The sequence below is a fragment of the Mus caroli genome, unplaced genomic scaffold (assembly GCF_978045245.1).
Source record: "Mus caroli unplaced genomic scaffold, Mus_caroli_1 scaffold_13, whole genome shotgun sequence".
NCBI lineage: Eukaryota > Metazoa > Chordata > Mammalia > Rodentia > Muridae > Mus > Mus caroli.
Window position 1 is genome coordinate 88,816,408 of NW_028227268.1, and position 21,094 is coordinate 88,837,501.

The following is a 21,094-nucleotide window of genomic DNA, read 5'->3' on the forward strand; positions in this document are numbered from 1 at the left end:
CCACTTGGAAAATAAGAAGACAGCTTTTGGGGATGCTCCACTAGAACTCTCCAATAAAGTTAATAACCCAATGTGTTCTGTCCCATCAGCACCATCTCACAATGCTTCTGGAAGTGCTCAGCCCCCCCCCCCCCACCTTTTAAATCTTCCATGACCAAAGTTTAAAAGATTTCTTTGCCTACAGCCAAGGTGGGCTCTCCACCCCTACTTAATCTCTTTCCCCAGTCCCTCTCCCTTCTTGTTTCTCTAGGACCAAGGACAGGGTGACAAGAATAAGGCACTTGTCTGGGGATGAGAACCAAGTGCACATAGGTGCCAGAAATCCAGTAACTAGGAAGAGACTGCTGTAACTCTATATAACCTTACACTCCTAGAACCTCAGCACTTGGGAAACTGAGGCAGGAGAATCACAAGTTTTAAGTCATCCTGGGCTCACAGAAAGACCCTATTTCAAACACACATATACAAAATACTTTTAAAAGAAGGAAGCTTAAGTATGGATGCAACAGTTAAAACATCAGTACTAGTGGTTTTATTCATAGTGCAAGTGTTCTTGTATTTAAATTTTAAGATAATAGTGCATTAAATTTTTGTTTTTCTTAGCTATACAGTTCTTTTAGGCACACTTCAATTTTTTCTAGCAGGCAGATGCCTCACTCATCTTTTTCTCTCCCCCTTGTAAAAATATGAGAAAAGAATCTCTCCCCACAATACCAAAGTAGAGCCTGAGAACCTGCTCCTCCCATCCCCTGCAAGGTAGTGCTGTGTCTCTGGAAGAGATCACCCACGGGAATTCTTGCATAAAGTCCCTGGTTGGAAAAAGCTGCCATTTACAGTAAACCTTCAGTGGCTGGTCACTGGCTACCTGAACAGTATATTTTGCATAATACCTGGGTTACATTCCCCCATCAGTAGCAGAATGAATATTGGTCATGCCTGGTCCCAGTAGTTACTGTGGGAACCATGATGTTGATTGTTCTGTGGATATAAATGTGAATCTTTAAGAGATGTGTGTGTGTGTGTGTGTGTGTGTGTGTGTGTACGCGCGTGCGTGTGAGGTGGGGGTACTTTTGAGCCATCCCTATGTCTGCAAGGCCCCAGGCCCCAGATGGCATCTGGGGATAGAAGCCAGGGACTGAACCAGAGAAGTTTCCAGCAAACAGTTAAAAGTTCTAGAATGGACATCTTCTCAGGGATGTATTATGAAACTTTTGTCTTGGAGATTAAAAAAACAACTGATCTAGGAGCTCAAATTGGAAAGGAAATTTACTTCTCAAAATTTCTTTAAGCAGCCTGGCATAATTCGCATGTGTGTGTGTGCGCGCGTGCAAAGAGAGAGAGAGAGAGAGAGAGAGAGAGAGAGAGAGAGAGAGAGAGAGAGAGAGAGAGAGAGAGAGAGCTTTTTTCCCTGACCCTCTTTCCACCTGTTTTTTTTACATTCTAGCAAACAATTCTCTTGCCCTCCCACCAGGCTCACATGGCTTTCCTCCTCCTGTCATTTATCCTGTGTTTACATACCCCAAAAGGCGACTTCCTCTTATTTTTGCTTGTCCTGAGGGCCTGTAGCTGGTGATGCACTTCTTGATTCCAGCCTATTAATATATCCTGTCTTGTTTATAGAATTCCTCAATGAGAGCCGCAGCCCCACTTCTTGTCATTGTTCCCTAGGTGACTGGATTCACCCTTTCTATCACCTGCTCTTCCCCTCTAGACATCTGAATTGTGACCCCTGAGAGCTGCACATTACCTTTCTTGACAGGACTTTACCCCATTTCCTTGTCCATTAAGAAACCTTGTGGTTCCTCTATCACCACATTTATAATCGTCTCTACTGCTTTCTGATAATGCTAGCAGCATGCTGGAATTCAGAAAATGGTCATGTGTGGTTTTATACTTGTTCATGTTGCAAATTCCCCTTTCACCTAAAGCAATGCCTTTCTATCTAACCATTCACTGAATATTAACTAGGCAGCTACTATTCATCAGGCAGCAAGCTGAGCCCTGGGAGTGCAGAGGCATAGAAGGTGAGCTGCCCCAGAGACTGTAGTTCCCAGCTCCTTCCAGCTCCAGTCTCCAGCATCAAGTCTACTCAGTATGCTAGGAGGACTTTATCATAGGCCTAAAACTGTGCTTAGTACGGTGGCTATAATGAATTTTCTCTGAGTACTTAAGAAGAGCATCTACTGTCTGATCCACCCAATTCATTCCACACAATGGGATCCTCTATTGTTTCTTGGAAACTGTGGCATAGGCTTTCATTTACTAAAGCTACTCTTCTAAGAGTCTAAGTCTATGGACTTTACAAAGGGAAGGCTAATCTGATCCCACTTTTCCTCTGAATGTTTGCACATCTTGGCATAATTCCACATTTTAAACAGACATTCTATAATGTACCTCTGAGGTTTGATTGATCTTTCTGTCCTCAATTAGTCTACTTCCTAGAAAGACATGCTGACACTAATTTTATTTTTGATGCTCAGCAGAACAAATGAGAAAGTAAATCTGCTGCCACTGCATTAACCACTATATAAAGAGCAGGTACCAACCTTGAGCTCTGCAGTGACCTCAATGGGTTGATGCATCAGTTGATGCATGCATTTCTCATCAAGATCTTATGCCAGTGTATGCATGCTAGCACTGGCCTGTTCAAGCATGCTTAACGCACTAAACTAACCCCTGAGGCTGGGACCACAGGTCCCCATTTCCTCCTCATCACCTGAACAGTGTATGAACCCTGTGTGCACACTACCATTTGTGGCTCGCCTTTCCCATGTCCCTTTTCCCAACAGACAACAAACCCAGGAGCATAAAGACTGCATCTGTCTTGTTCACTGTGACTTCTTTACACAACACTAGACATATATTGAATAGTCAGTAAATATTTGGCTTGTATCAAGTTAAATTCTAGCTGAAAGATTAAGGACATATGGGGTGCATGGATATGCATTTGAATCCAGTGTCACCCCAAAGCAGCTGTGGGATTTTGATGGGAACTCCATGACTATCTGAATTTGTCAACAGTAACTGTGGTAACTGTGACTGTGGTTTCCTCTTTCCTTCATTATCACTCAAGTGAAACACCTCAAAAAATGTGTTTGATGCTTCCTCAAGGAAGAGACCCCTGTTGGCTATCTGAAACTAAATGGTCAGACCTAAGATTATGTACATACAGATAACATTATGCATACTGAGCAGATTTTGTTTATGTATTTAAGGGCATATAGACATATATGTGTGACAACAATTAAAGAACAAGTCGTGCATTTGAATAAGAGCAAGGGGGTTGTGTGGGAAGTGTTAGGGTTAGTAGTACACTTAGAGTTTCAAAAACACTTCTATAAAACAAATCAATGCATTTGATTAATTAGACGACAATGTCTATACAACAGTCAACAATAGTCTTGGTGGAGGTTCTGGTATCCGGAAATGTTTGGCATTAGGGCTTGCCAGCAGCTTTTTGGACATGTGGGTTCTATTTCTAGATTTATGTCCAATAGTCTCTGATTGGAGGCAGTTCACTCAAACACATCTGCCAAAGAATGTAGAGGGACATCGTTTGTCTTCAAACATTTCCATCTAAAGGTTGATGACTTCAGGCGAGTGAGAGGAAGCACTCAATGTTCTGGCATGGCCCTCAAATGCTGAGTTTAACTCAGTCCTTCACTTCATTCTTCACACATGCTTTATATTATACTCCACAATAGAGCCATGTGTTAAAATATTAATTTGCTATTCATGAGATATCGAGAAATTCATATACAAAAATATAACAAGAGGTTTTAGCACAAGTATTAGTGATGAACAAAATGGAGGCTGAAGTAGCTAAATAATCTTCAGCTACAGAGAGATTTTTGTGGTAGAGCCAGAATTTAATCTGTCTAGATCTAAACCTTCTCTCCTACATATCATCAGGAACAAATAAAGACAGAGCACTCCCTTATCTATCCAGTGTGTTCATAAGAACACTTCGGGCATATTAACTGGGAAAGCAGAATACAAATGTCCGCACGCTGCACACAGAGTCTGCATGCATAAATACCTGAGCACATAGCACAAGAATGAGAAGCTGTGAATCCAGGGCTCTCATATGTATGACTCCATCTTCAGTTCTGCTAATGCTTGCACTGTAAATGATAGATGCATTCAAGAAGAATACCCTGCATAATTCAGAGGTGTAATCTGAATAGATAAAGAGATGGCTGGCTTTGCTTGATATTACAGTTTATACCACACATTTCCCCTCCGGGGGGAACAGGAGATGTAGGAATGCTGGCAAGGCTGATACTGTTTATGTCTCTGAAGACAAGAGTCAGAAAAACCAATCTCTGCAGAAGTTAAATATTTTTTCCTGGAGAGAGAGCCAGTCCTTAGGGGAAAAGAGGGTACCTTCATAACTGGGAACAAGAATTACATGATCCAGTAAAGGTCAGAGAGAATATTATAATATTCCTAAATAACACCCCAATTCCAACTATTTATATACTTGAAATCTGTCCTGGAAGGCAAGGTCCAATGCCACACCCTCGTACCTATGCGTTTGATGTTGATAACGAAGTGGTGCATACAAGAAAAAAGGTTCCTAACATCCTTAATCTTAGTAGATATCTTTTGGTCTTTTGCATCAAACTCTAAATTGCTAAGATATCAAGTAGACTTGAACAATTCTCTTTCATTTATCCATTCATTCTTCCATCAGCCTGAACTATCCAACCATCACTGACAAGTGATGGTCATGTATTTATGTATTTATCTGATTATTACTAATAAATATCAGAAAGTGAGACCAAAGCATCTTTTGGGAGCTCCCCACATCAATGCTGATAATCAGATGGGGTTTGCATTTATGTCTCACACTCCCATGCTTTGTCTAATGATGATTCAGAGACAGAGAAAAGCAATGTCTTGCTTTGAGAGGCCACACTGGGTCAGCAATGTGGTTGGTTGAAGTGGCAAAAGTTGGAGAATGTTTCTTGAGGTCTTGAGTTGTAACAGAACAGATGCTGTCCAGACCATCTCACTTTAATGGGGGTGGGGAGGAACATCTGTTTCTGCCATGGTAGCTTTGAAAGGATCCAAAATCACCCCAGATCTCAGAACACGGAAGGAGGATGACTACTTCCAAATATTACACACTCCTCTGCAAGAAGCCCTTACTGTTCTTCCAGGAATGAACACGCAGGTTTGGTTCAGAAAGAAATTGATTATAGTCATTAACTAGGATGACCTGCTGCTGATTGAGCATTCAGAGGAAAGACTTTCCTGCCCCCTGAGCTGGTAAGGGAAGGATTCACTACATGGAAGGGTGTTGTCTTAAACCTATGCGGTCTTGTGGATTCTGCCACAATCTCTGCTTGATAAGTCTTATGCTTATATATTTTGGTTTTTGTTCTTGTTGGCTTTTTGGGGGGGTAGGGATGTTTGTATGCCTATTGGGGTTTTATGTTTGTTTGCTTTTGTATTTTTTGTTTGTTTGTTTTGCAAAGACAGAGAGACAGAACATAATTTTGGGTGGGTAGGGAGGTGAGGGGGACATGGGATGAGTGTAGGTAGGAGAAAACATGGTCAAAATATAGTCTGTGAAAAATTATTACTATTAAAAATTCAAAAACTTTTTTTTGAAAGAAGTGACACTGAAAACTTAGAAATGAAGAAGCCAACTTCTTTTTACATAAAAAGCCCCAGAATAGAATTAGAAAATTTTCAACACATCAGGAAAAAATAAAACTACATATAGCTTTCTCTAATTTACCATGGGTTTATAAATTGATTACATAGCAAAGAAACAGTAGCGGAAGTGGGGCATAACTACCTAAATGTTACAGAAGGAGCCAGATGACGATGGTGCGATCAGTAATAAGATAAGGCTTGATCTATGATCTTAAAAACTCAAAATTTGCAGGAGGAGAAAATTAACCAATATTAAAATGAAAAAAAAATCTCTTTGTGGGGTCAGGAGAAATAGAGAGAGTGTACCTCTGTAAACAAGGAGAGATGCCTTTTGTTCGCAAAGCTTGTGTTTTCAGCACCACGGACAGGGTCACAGCAGTACAGAGTGTTCTTTATAGCCATAGCTTTCTGGGGAAGGCTTTAATTACATCCATTCTGAACAGAAAGAACAATGGTGATGTGTTTGTGTAGGGGCAGAGGAAACCCATCCACTCTTCAACTTTATTGGCCTTTTCTGGACACTTCTCACGAACTTGAGATTGGCATCCTTCTTTAGGCTTGTCCTGGCAAAAGAAAAATAGTTCAAGGCGCAGATTCTAAAGTCTCTGTTGCTGGCAATTTCTCTACAGACACTGGCATAATCGATCCTTAAATGGACTAGTTAGTGAGAGCACTGAGTTCTACCTGGGCATAGAGATGTCCCCTGACTCCAGGCTTGGAGTCTTGTCTGCCTAACTTGGAAGAAATTTGTAGGAAGAGCCTGTTGTAAAAATGTGAGAGCCATAGGGTTTTAATTTGGGGAGTTCCTGCTGTGGAAACTCTTATCAGCCATTGCTGAATGAGTTGCTGATACCTATGTTCTGTCGCTGGAGGATGTTAGGATGATTAGGGGTATTTTCACTGTAGTACAGAGAGAAGATGGTGTTGATTTTCAACTCCTCTGTAAGGTCAAGACCAGCTTAAAAATAGTCTGTACCCAGAAGCTTCCAGATTCTTCACTCTGGTTCCATCCCCCTCATTCAAAGAATCACTCCTCATTCTCTTAGCCATGACTATTTTCCTCCTAGTACATCTCCTAATTAAATACGCTCTGTGTCTACTTGAAACAATCCTAGCAATTACTCAGTATGCATAAGCTACCCATGCTAGGTGTTGAACCTAAAATAGTGACGTAGACCCAATTCATATTCTTGAAAGAATTCTCTGATGATGCTTGCACGGGAGTGTGAGGGGGCAGGCAGAGGCTGGGGTAGATTATAACCTGCTCCTCAGAGGTGCTTCTTTTCTTAGCACTCTTACTAAGGGCTACTTGTAACAGGAGAGTTAGATTTGGGTCATGAGTACAATACTCACTATGGAACTTCAGGTATCAGAGTTACAGTTTGGAATATGGGGGATACTGCTCATGTCCACAGGCACCCACACAGGTTCCACCATATGACTAAAACTGTGAAGGAGTGGAGACAAAAGATGAGGATAAAAGGGCAAAAGAGAAGCTGAGTGGAGATGAAATTCAGTAGTCAATGAAGGGGAGCAGGAAGATGCATCCTGGAAGCCCATCTTTGATAGTTTTCTGGATGAGACATTTCAAAGGTCTTCAGCATCATGAAGTCCTTTTGTTTCCTGTTCCCATGGATGCATGCATTTGCAAATATATCACCTACCAAACAAGCAGCATGCATTAAAGATTAAGTAATTTGTTTACTCATTAATAAAGATCAATATCACATAAACATTATTCTGAGTTTCCCGACCAGCAAAGTTAAACAGGTTTCCTTGTTCTTTGTGTTCTCTTTCCAATGAATCTTGACATTTTCAGTAGCCCATGCAAGAACATTGATGAGGGATGAGTATGCAGTTTCTGTTAAGTTTCTGGGAGTATTATAAGTAACCTACAGATCCCATGGTTTATGGTAGAAAGCTCAGAGCTGCAGGGCTATTTGCCCTTCGGATTCATTTGCATTTAAGCTTTGAGAGTTTATGTTTCAGACAGTTTAGATAAAGAATCCCAGAGTATTTGAACATAGATGGCAGATCAGCACCAAAAATGTGAAATAAATAATTGGTACTAATAATTAAAGCTAGCAATTGCTTAAGTAACTGTTTAAAGATGAACAGGTCATTAGCTAAGACTCAATTATGACTCAGTTCTTACGTGATTGTATTGATTATCTTTGCACTGAAGGGGATTTTCTTTTTAGTAGTCTTGATGCACGTGAGATGGGCTTTCAAAAGTAAACATGTCTCAGCCAGTTGCTTTGCCCAAGGAACTTTGAAAATCAAGAAGCAGAACCTCAGATTTGATGAACTCAGGCTGACAAACCTGTTTTTAAGGTAGAGCAGTTTGGAGTTGCAAGTCCCACGGTCATGTCACACTTGTTATTCTTTATCATGTGTCAGCCGCTAAGTTTGTAACAAGATGATGGTGATGACAGTTCTCCTTCTCCTCCTCCTCTTCCTCCTCCTTTTATACATGGTCTCACTATACACCCCTGTCTATCCTGGAACTGACTGTGTAGACAAGGATGGCTTTAAACCCACAGAGATCTGCCTTCCTTTGCCTCCAAGTGCTGGGATGAAAGGCACGCACTACCATACCCAGCTGCAATAAGTTTCTCAGTTTGGGAACATATAGTTTGCTTGTTCATTTGGCTATTATAAACTGTGAAATGTTGTTATAGTTAACTAACACCAGAAGCAAAAGAGCCTTGCAACCAGAAAGACATGGATTCACCTCCAGCTCTATCACCCACAGCTCTGTGCCTGGACCAGTCATATACATCTCTCTCTCTCTCTTTCTTCACTTGCAGCATGGAAGCCAGTGCAGCAGATATGTGAGCTTGTCCTCAGAATTCAGAGAGATTGTGCACATGAAGTACCTACAATGTCTGGTGTATAGCAAATGCTCACTATAAATTGAATGATAATAACTGGAGTAGTTCTTATTTTACACTTTAAAATAGGATACATTTTACTTATCTCAAAATACATCGAGATAAGTATAGAGCCCACAGCCCATTGCCTGGAATGCAGTAGAAATCTAACAACTGTTAGTTGCGGTCTGTACTCACATCCTTTTATTCAGCCGTTCATGAGTGACTCTTATTTTGAAAACCAGATCACAGATTAGAGCATGTTAGAAGTGTAGATGTGCATATGTGTATCTGTGGTTTCCTCCAGTATTCAATCATCAGCATTAAGTTGTTGGAATTATACATTTAGAAGGGTTTTATTTATTTTGTTTTATATTTTATTTTATTTTATTTTAATTTTTTTCTTCTCTAGGCTGCAGCTTGGAGATTCCAGTGTGTTTTTAGTAAAAGCTCGCAAAAACAAAAACAAAAAAACAAAACAATGCACAAGATCTGCATAAAGCAAGTGCTTTGCTCTAAGCACAGTGCGATTTCTGTGGTTGCTGAAAGTGATGGTATTGTTGTGTTCTCTCCCACCCAGATGATTTAAGCAGGTTTTGTTTTAATCTGTCAGGAATGGAAGTTAAAAGCAATTTGTAAATGGAATACAACATTTTAGAGTTCTGCCATTTAGAGAAAAAAAGTAACTCATGTTACTTTGTTCCACTTTGTTCCTCTGTCAGAAGAGTGATGTTAACAATAGCCACCAGGGTGTGGGACCAGGGTTTGTCTCTCGCCTCAGCATGGTGCGAGGTCTCAGAGCAGGTATGGTCAGGGAGGGCTGTCCCAGAACTTCACCACTGAAAGGAAGTCTGAGGGCTGCCACAGAGCACTGCCCTCTCTGAGATGGATCCACTCTGACTCTTGTGAGTACAGGCTGCTCTTTGTTACCCTACCACTGGGAAAGAATTCTCTTTTTCTTCTAGTGGTCAATTATTGTGAAACTTTTCAGTGAACCACAGCACATACATTTTTTTCCTTTAATATCATATATTTCCCTCTTTCTCCTTCTCAGACTTCAGTGTTAACAATTTCATGCACTTTCCCAGAATTTTTGCTTTAAAGTGATATATATATATGTATATGTATATGTATATGTATATGTATATGTATATGTATATGTATATGTATATGTATATGTATATGTATATGTATGTGTATGTGTATGTGTATGTGTATGTATATGTATATGTATATGTATATGTATATGTATATGTATATGTATATGTATATGTATATGTATATGATGTATATGTATGTGTATGTATATGTATATGTATATATATATATGTATCAGTGTTTTGCAGTCTATTACAGAGTTCTCCAAATCAAGCTGTCTTTACCTTCTATTCCATTGTGTGGGTTAGACATGATGCATCAAACAGGGTTTCTGACTTGGGAACTCTTATGCAACTTGATACCTAAGGAGATGGTACACAAAGAGCTTTCTACACAAATGTGTATCTTAGGATGTGCTTCAGATAAATTTGAAGGGTGACTTTGCTTCTTCCAAGACTCTTTCCCTTCACAGATGCATTCCTAGAGAAGTACATAGTGGTCAGCTTCAAGCCTGGACTAGAATCAGGCAGACCTGTACTGGAGTGGGCAAACTTGGACTGGGATCAGGCAAGCCTGCACTAGATTGGATAGGCTGAGACTGGGACTTGGATGAACTTTTCTCTAATGTGTAAATAAATCAAGAGCCTAATTTTTCTCATCTGAACACTTGGAATACAGAAGCATTTATTTCATTTCATAGATGCCTACAGGATTTCCCAGCTCATAGGAAACTGGGTACCCACATCCCAGGGTGCAAGAAGCCCTGCATTTAGGGGTGGTAGGTTTAGTTGATGTCTGCAAAGTACTTAGAAGAATATGCAATGAAAGAAACCCTCAGAAAGTTTTATCTATCAGGGTTAGAACTAGTCAGTATTTCTCAGCACAGTTCTGGCAGTGTGGTGACATTGTATCTAACATATAGATGAAGAAACTAAGGCCCAGAGGGCCAGGATCATTTAGATCAGAGACAGCCAAGGAGAGAGCATGCCTAGTGGAATCTCTGTAGTGTCTGCAGTGAGATGCGGTTTTTGCACAGCACTGCTCACAGTATTGAAGACAGTTATAATAGAGTCTTGGAGGGCTGAAAATAGTGTCACAGTCTGAATCATTCAAAGAGCTTGAACCAGCTAGAACAGAGCTTGGACCGGAGAGGATTATTCTCAGATGTCATTGAATTAGCTACTGATCCTGGTGGTTGACACCTGGGACCAGAGTAGAGCCTTATTTTAAGTGAAGTAAGACATTTAACAAGTTACCAGGTCTATAAGTATAGGCCTTGCTACATAGTGAGACCTCAAACCTTGTTAGCTGACAACAACATCAAAATTAGAACCCAACTCTTTTCTTTTTTCCACTTTGACCACATCCCTTGCTGCTGACTCTAGATTTCCCTTCCCAGTAAAAGCTAATTCAGTCACAATTCTCAGGAAGGTATTGCCTAAATGTTATTCAGCAAAAGGGCAGTCACCTTGTGTTGTGTTAGAGGCAGAAATGACAGGATGTGACAATATTGCCTGCTTTGGTCCTGAGGCACTGAGGACCCTCTACCCCCTGTCTGCTTCTGTGGTTTACTTTCCAAAGTCAGGTGTTGGTCTAAGATAGGATCTAATTCAAATAGAAGGAAGAAAGATAGGCTACTGAATCAAACCATGAAATCAAATCAAATTCATGAAAAACCATATCTCTAGTGGCCAATGGGAGCAAGGGTGTGAGTCTGTGCTAGAGGATATTACTATCTCTTCAGAGTTAAGTATTTTCTTTCCAGGTAAGTGTTTGTGATTCTTCAAGATAAGAGTGAAATTGGAAAGGCCTCTTATATAAGATCACAGCCAAGGAAAATGCTGGCAGCCATACATTACAACTGTGTTCCAGGGCAAAAGAGACATTCATTCTTCTCTCCCTCTCCCTCCCTCTCCCTCCTTCTCCCTCCCCCTCTCCCTCTCCCTCTCCCATCCTTCTCCCCCCACCTCTCTCCCCCCCCACCTCTCTCTCTTCCTCTCCTTCTCCATCCCCCTCTCCCCCATCAACATTTAGATTTAAGGACACACACACACACACGCACATACACACACCTATATCTCTATCTGTCTATCTATCTATCTATCTATCTATCTATCTATCTATCTATCTATCTATCTATCTATTTATCTATCTATATCTTTGTTCTTAATCTTGTCTCTAACCCAGACTTTGGAGGTTGGGTAGGAGAAGTCAGATAATCCCAGAAGCACTTTGGCCTGATTGGAAGACCTTTAGATTCAGTGAGAGACTGCCTCAAATAACAAAGTAGAAAAATAACAAAGTAGAAAGTGGTGGAGGAAACCTCTGGCCACTATAAGGCATAAGCACACATGCGCTTGTACACACCAATGTATGCATGCATACATACATACACCACAAACACATAGATAGATACACATGTATGCACATACATATGTGTACACACACACATACATGCATTCGCATACAGATAGACATATATAAACACATACATCATATACACATGAAGAAATGAGAATTTATTGTGGTTTGCAACTCAGATAAACTGATATTTAGGTGTTCAAATATTCAAATATTAAGTATTGATCAAACCATAATCATACTCTCATGGTCAAAAGTAGAAATGGGAGGAGACATGGGCCTGATAAGGAAGAGTGAAGCAGTCAACTTTCAGGCAAGACACTGAACGCAATGCCACTGTCAGGTTCAGGAGAACCTCTGGACAAATGGTTAACTGTGGTTAACCAATCAGCATACCAAGCACATGCTTGCTGGCCTCCAGGCTCTCCCAGCATCCCAAATATCTGCTTCAGCGTCCATGTTAGCATAGACTTCTCAGAGCTTTCCACCCTACTCCCTCCCATGAGCTTCTTCAGCTCACTGGCTTCCCTGCCCCCAGCTTCTCATTCCCTGACAACCCTGACACATTTTAGCCATGCGCTCGCTGTCTGGGTCCCTACTGCTTCATCCTCCTCCCCTCAGCCCCTCTCTCTTTGTCTTCCTTTCACTCTCTCTCATCCCCAGTCATTGCCTGATCCAGTCTGCTGGCCATGTTCAGTTCACTTCTATTTCTCCCTCCTCTGGACTCTTCCACATGCCTCTGGCTGCGCTCTCCCTCATACCTACAATAAAAACCTTCCCCTCAACAATTCACTGGAGCAGCCGTGTCCTCGGTTTATGTAGTCACCAAGTGGGTGGGAAAAACTGTTTTGAAATGGAACAGTGTAACCCTGTCATAGACGACACGCTCATAAACACCAGAGCCCCAGCTCTAGCAACTGGAGGATTAAAGATTCTGGGATGAAGGAGAGACCCAGGATTTTGTAGTTTTCTTTTAAATAAACTTTTTGGAAATTCTCAACGCATTTAAAAAAAATCAGGTTATCCAATTACAACCTGACACGTATCAAGGTTTTACTTCACTGATGAAATGGGAAACAAGGCAAAGAAATGAGGTTCCTAAAAGTGTATAAACCTTGGTGCCTGGAGAGATGACTCTGGTTAAGAGCACTCTCTTCTTTCGCGGACAACTCAGGTTCAGTTCCTAGCATCCATACTAGGTAGGGTGACCCATGACCACCTATGACTACAGCTCCAGGAGATCTGGCACCTTCTTCTGCCTTCCAGGGCACCAGCACTCACATCCACAGAGACACACATAAATAAAAATAAAATAAATCTTTAGGAAAATTATATAAGCCCTGATCTTTTGTGAGAGAATAGAGAGAAAATTGTCATCAGGTCTCAGACAGGTGGTGTTAGCACAGAGTAATAAAGCCAGATCCTTTTCCAAAGTAGTGAACCAACACCAAATGCTATCTTTCACACAGTGGCCTCTCACCCCTGTAGAATTCTCTAGCTCTGCAGAGATATAAACTTTTGGTGTCTAATCAGCTGTGGACAGTCTGTCAGGACTGCATTTCCCAAGAGAGGCCCCTCAGTTGATTTTATCAGAATTGTTCTATTAAATGTCATGTAATCCTTATTTTGCTTTCTTTTCAAGTTTTGAGGTGGCTTTTTTTTTCTTACACATTTGTCATAAATATAACTCACCTTAGAACCCAAGGAAAACAGAGCAGTCTTACAAAGTACTGACTAGGTGCTGTGCGCTTTCTGCCTGCTCTGATCTGAGAGGATTCCCCCTCTTAAAAGGGGGTCTTTACATGAAGGAGAGAGCAGCATCAAGAACATTTACACTGCAGGAGAATTTCCCAGTTAGTTTCAAAAGACAGATTGAAAGAAAGAACAAAGGGCACAGGGCTCCGACAGCTGGATTCAGATTGTGATTCAGTACCAGGTCTGGGTTCTCTCACTGAAACTTGGCCCAAGAGGTGATAAGACAGACCAGTTGTCGTGGAATACTGTACCATACTTCAAAATACCAAGGGGTTAGGATGAATCAAGAAGATGGGTTGGCCCCACCCCAACATACCCACCTCCATTTCTCTTCCTCTTCTTCCTGGCCTTATGCAGGAAAGAACAATTAGAGTCCCTTCCAGATATCATAGTCTATGATTATTAAAAGGAAAAAATATCACTGCAATTTGCAATGTGTTTAGGTTGGGTGGATTAATTTCTTTGCCCTGGCCATAATGGGAAGACTGATTTTGTCATTTCAATTACAAGGCACCGTTTAGTTTGGGACTGGAAGACACTTCTTTTGGGTTAACCTCCACTTGCCGGGCAGGGAGCAATTAAGAGCGGCTGATTTGTGGCCACACTTTTACAGCTTAGCACAGGTTTATCATCTTGAAAGTTTCCCATTTGCATATAAGCTATACATTCTTTGGGTGACATTTCCATATCAGCCAGGGTTTATATTATGCATTGCCTAAGACTGCACTTTCTGGTACGTGCAGGGAATCCACAAGCCCGGCCGGGATGCTGATGCAGACCAAGGAAATGCTAAGGTGCAGGAAATACTCTGCCCCCGATGTAGGTGGACACTCTGGGACTCTGTGGACAGAAGGCCTTTATCTTGGTCCCTAGTTGGTGCCTCAAATCAGTAACTCAAGTTTTGATGTTGGCCACATCCATACACACAGAAGCTACAACACAGAGGAAAAAACGATTTGCTCAAGGTCACCCAGCTCAGATTAGCAGAGGTGGAGCCCAAAGTCAAGTCCACCTAATCTCATAACACTCTCCTAGACAGTCTCCACAGTGTGGACTTTCAGAGAAGATGGGATGGAATGTCACAGTTTTACACTTTAAATACCAAACTTCCTGAACAATCTAATTGATGTTCTTTAGACTAAAAAGGAATGGGTGTTTAAATGAAACCAGGGTCAGGAGGTCTGGAGGAAAAGGATGCTTTTAATATCTGTCTTGGTAAGGCGAGGAATGTAGTCCTGGGGAATAGTACGCTGAGTGGAGGCCATTATATAAATCTGATGCAGTTGTAAAAGAAAAGATAAAAGAGTAACGAATACATAGCATTGAAGATATTCTAAGAGAGGAAAGATCAGAAGTCACAGAAGGAGCTAGAAGTTGTCCAATTGACAACAGAGACTATATTCATCTTGACAGATGGGCACGGCTAATGAAGCCTCAGCAATAACTCATCTGTAACCCTGTCCTTGTTGCTCCTGGGAGTGTGAAAGGGAGGCAGACTTGAGAGACAGACGGTTAGATTTAATTCCTCCCCCTGACTTCCTTGCTGGGTAGCCCCCAGATAAGTAACTTCACTTCTCTGGGCTTCTGTCTGGTCATTTGAATAGTGGCAATCCTAATGTTGCTTATCTTGATGAGGAAATAGGTGAAGTGCTTAGCTGAGTACCAGGTGTTTAGTAAGTACTGTAGCCAGTTAGTGCTATAACCAGGAATGGCATATTTATGTGATGCCAGCTATAAGAAGTGATGAGTCAGGGAAAAGAATTGTAGAAATAACAAAGTCAGGAGAGCGCTTTTCCTGTCCCTCCTACCCTTGAGCCTTGGGAAGACATAGGAATGGAGGGTGGAGGACACATGTCCAGAGAAAGACTGATGTCTGTCTGGGCTTGATGGAACCAGACAATTTGTAGGGCACATGATCTATATCTGGTCACTGCTATCTGTGTCTTTGGAAGAGTGATCTGGTCCAGTGTTAGAATTTTAAGTGTTGTCTCTCAATGCATTGCAGGCCTTCACTTATGACCACATCCAAGAGATCATGGTCCAGCTGCTTCGCACAGTGAACCGGACAGTCATCACGATGGGCCGAGATCACGCTTTGATTGTGAGTAAACCCTTCTTCCTGTCAAATAACCTTAAACTCTTCAAAGTTTCAGAGTGGGGTTTTCTGGAGGCCTTTGTTGAATGCCAACACTGGTCATTGCTTAGTTCGTAGCATAAAGGACTGTGTTTTTCTCCCATCTGAGTTAAGAAGACATGAACACCAGCTCAAGTTCTCAAAAGAAAGTATGACTTACAGTCTATCAAAGTGGAGATATACCAGCAGGAGTGGTATGTCACTAATAAACAGAGGGGAGCGGGTATAAGAGACTAGGGTAGAACGGTGCAGATCCTTGTCTACCCTTTCGCTTGGCCTTATTTAAGTGTTGCCTAGGTTCGGGGCTCTAAGGGTTTGGTATTCTAAGTGACTTGATTGTGTGAACTCTGCCTGTGTTAGGGCTTAGGCAGTCCACCAGGCAGTCCATATATCCAGACACAAGGTCTATACAAGGATTTCTGGTGGTTAGGAATTATGAAACTGCTTCTTATAGGTCAAATGGAATCATTGCCCTCCCCTCTGGCAGAAAGGATACAGGACTTCAAGGACATCCTCCCTTGGTTCCAAATCAAAGCCCATGCTGGTCTCAGGAGCCCTCAGTCTCCACCCACAAGTACCTGCTCTACATTTTAAACCCCTGCCCTAGCATCCCAGCCTCCCTCCTTCAGATACTCTTTATAATGACAAAGATCCTCTCCTCCTCACAGCTACTCTCCGTCCTCCCTCAGAGGAGGTCTGGTCCCTTGGCTTCTCTTTCTCTCTGCTTTGGTCTCTTCCAGATACCTCTGGATAGCTTCTCTCTTACCTACAACAAAACCTTCCCCTCAACCGAACCATGTAGTGGTCATCTGCATTCTGGTATACCCAGGTCAGTACTAATTTGAGGGTCATCTTTTCTGCATAAACACTCTATTCCGAAGCGGGAAAGATTGCTGTTTTATGTGTGAATGTCTTCCCTCTCAAACCAAAAAAAAAAAAAAAAAAGGAAAAAACAAATAACAAATCACCAACAGTGTGATCTCTCCCCATCTTGCCTAAATAAGGGCCTAACCCAGCCATGCTGTTCTCCTGCTCAAACCTGCCGGGCAGTTTCTCATCTCAGGCAGGAGAAAATTCAAACTGCTGTCAGCTCTGGGGACGCCCTGGCCTCTGGTCATTTCTTTATGTGCTCCTGCCACATATAAACAGAATTCTACCTGGTGTCCGCAAGGCCGGTTCTCTCATTGTAATCAGACTGGTCCAGGAATCACCTAATCAAAGAGGTTTCCTGATCCTGGTGCCAGTCTGCAGCACTGGGGTCCCTCCACCTGCTTCAAAAGCTAGAACATGGTTCTTTGTCTTTCTCAGCAGGTCTCCTCTGGGCTTTATTTGATTATTGTCTTGTTCTCATTGTGAGGATGGGAGCCCAAAGAAGTGATTTTAAAAAATCCTTGCTGTGTTTTTGATTCCCACAACAGCACTTAACATAGTAGATATTCTATAAATTCTGAATAAAAGATATGGATGAATGAGTGGGCAGATGGATGGATGGATGGATGATGAATAAATGAATGAATGAATGAAGTGTACCAAGCTGAGATGCTGGTGTGTAAATGCCGGTGCTATTCAGCTCAGATTGACTGCTGCCATGTTTGATAGAATCATGATCGTTAACAAAATTCTGACTTCCCTGAAATATGACAAAAATCATCCTGTACTTTTTGTGATGGTTAACTACTCTTGGGCAGGGGCCTGCCTTGCAGTGTGGTTGATAGACCCAGTGACTTTCCACTGGAGAAAACGGATTTTCCCTTTCCAAACAGATGATCAATTACACATATTTTCCTGGGTTGGAGTGGAATTTGATGTCTACTTTTCCATTTCAGTACTGAGATTTGGCTGGCCTGATCTGTGCTGCCACAATCTCCATGAGTTCATATGAGTACCGGTCTTGTTTCATCCAGAGGACACTGTTTTCTTGCAGTCCTCTACCACCTCTGGCTTCTCCAGTCTTCCTACCTTCTCTTCTACACAGATGTTCAGATCCCTGAACCTTGAGGGTAGGGGTTTGATGAGGCCATCTCATTTGTGATGAGAGCTTCAGTCTCTCATTTCCTTGCACCTCATTGCCCAGCTGTTGGCCAACACAAAACAAACTCTAAGTTTGTGGAGAGAGATGCGGGGGAGTGGCTTTGTTCAGTCTTGTTTTAGCATTTCTATTTGTCTGTTTGTATGTATGTATGTATGTATGTATGTATGTATGTATGTATGTATGTTTTGATCCTCTTTCTTTTCTTAAAAGAGAGAGAGAGAGCACATGAAATTGAGAGGTGCAGAGAATCTGGGAAGGATTGGAAGAGGGAAACACATTTTCAAAGTATATTAAATGAAAAGTTTTAATTAAGATATGCTGTATGTGAAATTTCCTAACATTTAAGTACTGACAGATTGTATGATTCTCTGACAACTGGACTCAGCTTTCCAAAAGCACACTGGCATCTCTGCTTTACTGTGGTGTAGTAAGAATCATGGTTGAGGTTATCTAATGACAGCCTACCTCATGGACCCAGAGCCCAGATTATCACATATGTTCTAATGGTGGCTGGCGAGACTGTGGTCCCTAAAGGGAGTCTGAGTGCCACAGTCCTCCATGGATTTGTCTCTGTCTACTCCTGTCTATGCCTGTTTATTTACTCTCTAAGCCTGTTTACTTACTCACCATGTGTTATATGCATCTAAAGAAGCAAGGATGGGCTGGGAATGAGCCTGATATGTGTGGGGTCCAGGATCCCATCCTCCATCATGCAAAGATAGATAGATGACAGATAGATAGATAGATAGATAGATAGATAGATAGATAGATAGATGATAGATAGATGGTTAGATACATGATAAAAAGGTAGATGATAGATACACGATAAGTAGGTGGGTAGGTAGATAGATAGATAGATAGATAGATAGATAGATAGATAGATAGATAGATAGATAGATAGATAGACAGACAGACAGACAGACAGACAGACAGACAGACAGATAGATAGATAGATAGATAGATAGATAGATAGATAGATAGATAAATGGGTGACTGATAGATGATGGAGGAACAGATAGACAGACAGACAGACAGACAGATGAAGATTTGTCCCACAGAGTGCTGCAATGCCAGGATCTTCTACTTCCCTGGGCTGCTCAGCCTTGCAAACAGTTTGTCATTTTTCTCACTTACCACCCTTCCAGAGCTGAAGTACCACCATTTCTTACTGAGTTAGAGGCCTCCTATGTGTGGCTCCCGGAGCGCACCTTAGATAAGCATTTTATGACCTTCCTAATCTTTATTCCTTTTCTTTGGAATGAGTCTGAAGGTGATCATCAATCCATTTGGCTCATTCTGTATATAGCAGGCTCTTAACTCCCTGCTTTTCCGTGAGAGTAGCAGTTCTTTAGAACAGGGTATGAACTGTAGAAAGCACTAAGTAAGTGGTGTCTATTGTTATTTCCCTTCCTATCTGGTCCAATGAGTCTCTGTCCATCTGCATTATCAACTCCAGCAAGTGATGGAGGAGTGGTTCTCATTCATTCCTGCCTCTTTTATGGGCCTGTTCTCGGATTCTCTGCCCTAATGGCTGGACTTCCTAATACATGTTCCTCTTGCTGTCTGGTATTCTTTGCCGGGGCATTCCCCTACTCTCCATTGCTCAGTGGTTTCCCCACTGCCTATAAAATGGCTCATAAACACATTCAGGTCAATCTTAACTTCTAGTGTCTGCTGTGGCCTCAACTACTCTTTCTTTCAGTCTTTCATCTGACTTTCTGTCTAAAGGTCCAAAAAGGTATATGACTGGGTATTACCCACATATACCCAGTTCTCTGGATGTCTGTACCACCTGAGCATCTTCAATTGTCTACCATACCTTCCTGTGCCTTCCCAGTCTAGTGACCTTCTGCCTAACTTTTAAGGTCCAGCATAGACACACGCCTTTAGGAAGCTGCCCTCCCTAGAACATGTAATCACCAAACAGACTAGTTTTCATGAGTTCTAGCACTTTTGTACAGTTGTATGGCCACCACAGTAACTCAGTCTGGGTCCTTTCCTTCCCTACCCTGGGTTATTTTATGGTCACTCTCCATCCCTTCCCCATTCCTAAGCAACTATCTGTACCCATTTGCCTCTTTGGGGGACTTTATAAGGCAAAACCACATGAGTTTGATTTCTCATGCCTGACTTTTTTCCTGAGCATTTTCTGTAGTCAATCCATATTTGGGGACATGCCACGCTCTGTCCCTTTTAATTGCTGGGTAATATTATATTGTATGAACATGATTTTTTTCTTATCCATGTACTAGTTAGTGGTCTTTTTGACTGTCTTCAACTTTAGGCTATTATAGATGCTGCTGCTATGGTATTTGCTCATGGGTTTAGTGTGAATATATGTTAATTCCTCTTGAGTAGAAATTTCATAGTGGAATAGATGAAGCAACAGGTTTTTTCCTAAGAAATTGTCCAACTGTGTTTTAGAGTGGCTGTGCCATGCCTCATTCTACAAGCCGTGCTTGAAGGCTCTGGTCCTCACATTCTTGCATAAACAAGACTGAAGACTCTATCAATCTTAATGGACTTAGAACAGGCCTACTGAGACCTTTCCATGTCATCTGCCCTTTGGTTGTTGTTTTGGTTTTTAGTCTTTGTTTGTTTGTTTGTTTGTTTGTGAGCTAACCCTCTCTCCTCTGCATTGCCATATGATGTTTGAGAGGTTGTGCCTCTCTGCCCAGTGGTTAATACGTCTTCATGCCATTGCTGTGAGACACATCCTATCAACACTGTTCTCAAGTGCATGGACCTACAGAGAACTCACTCATTTCTTTGGCATTTTGTGAGAACCTGTGCCATCCTTAGAAGAGGCTCAGAAGTTGTTTCTCTCCTATATTAGAAGAGCCCTGAGGGAAGGGACTATGTTCCATTTGTCCCATTATCCTTAGTAGAATGCCTTGTGAAGAGTGAGTATTCAGTACACACTTACTGAGTAAATAATGTAGCTGATGAATAAATGAAACAGTCCCTGGAAGGCAGGGGAGGAGTTTCTGTGCATCTGCCTCCAGATTGTCTTTTCTTTTCTTGTCTTTATTGAGGGTGCTTTCCTCAATAACAACTGGAGACATGTTAGAGAGGATGGGGATGATGTAAGGCTGTCTTGTTCTTAATTTCTCTGTCCCTTGGTCTGGTCCCAGAGCCTTGCAGAGGTGTTGTTGCAAGCTAGTCTTTAGTCCT

At 41.7% G+C, this 21,094-nt stretch overlaps 1 protein-coding gene across 1 annotated transcript in view; it reads left to right on the forward strand.

The window, feature by feature from the left end:
• Dock2 (dedicator of cytokinesis 2) overlaps positions 1–21,094 on the forward strand; it is a 444,551-nt gene that overhangs the window by 217,770 nt on the left and 205,687 nt on the right. The window contains exon 27 of the mRNA XM_021175778.3: positions 15,760–15,855. Within this exon, the coding sequence (XP_021031437.1) occupies positions 15,760–15,855 (96 nt within the window). The remainder of the gene's footprint in view (positions 1–15,759; positions 15,856–21,094) is intronic.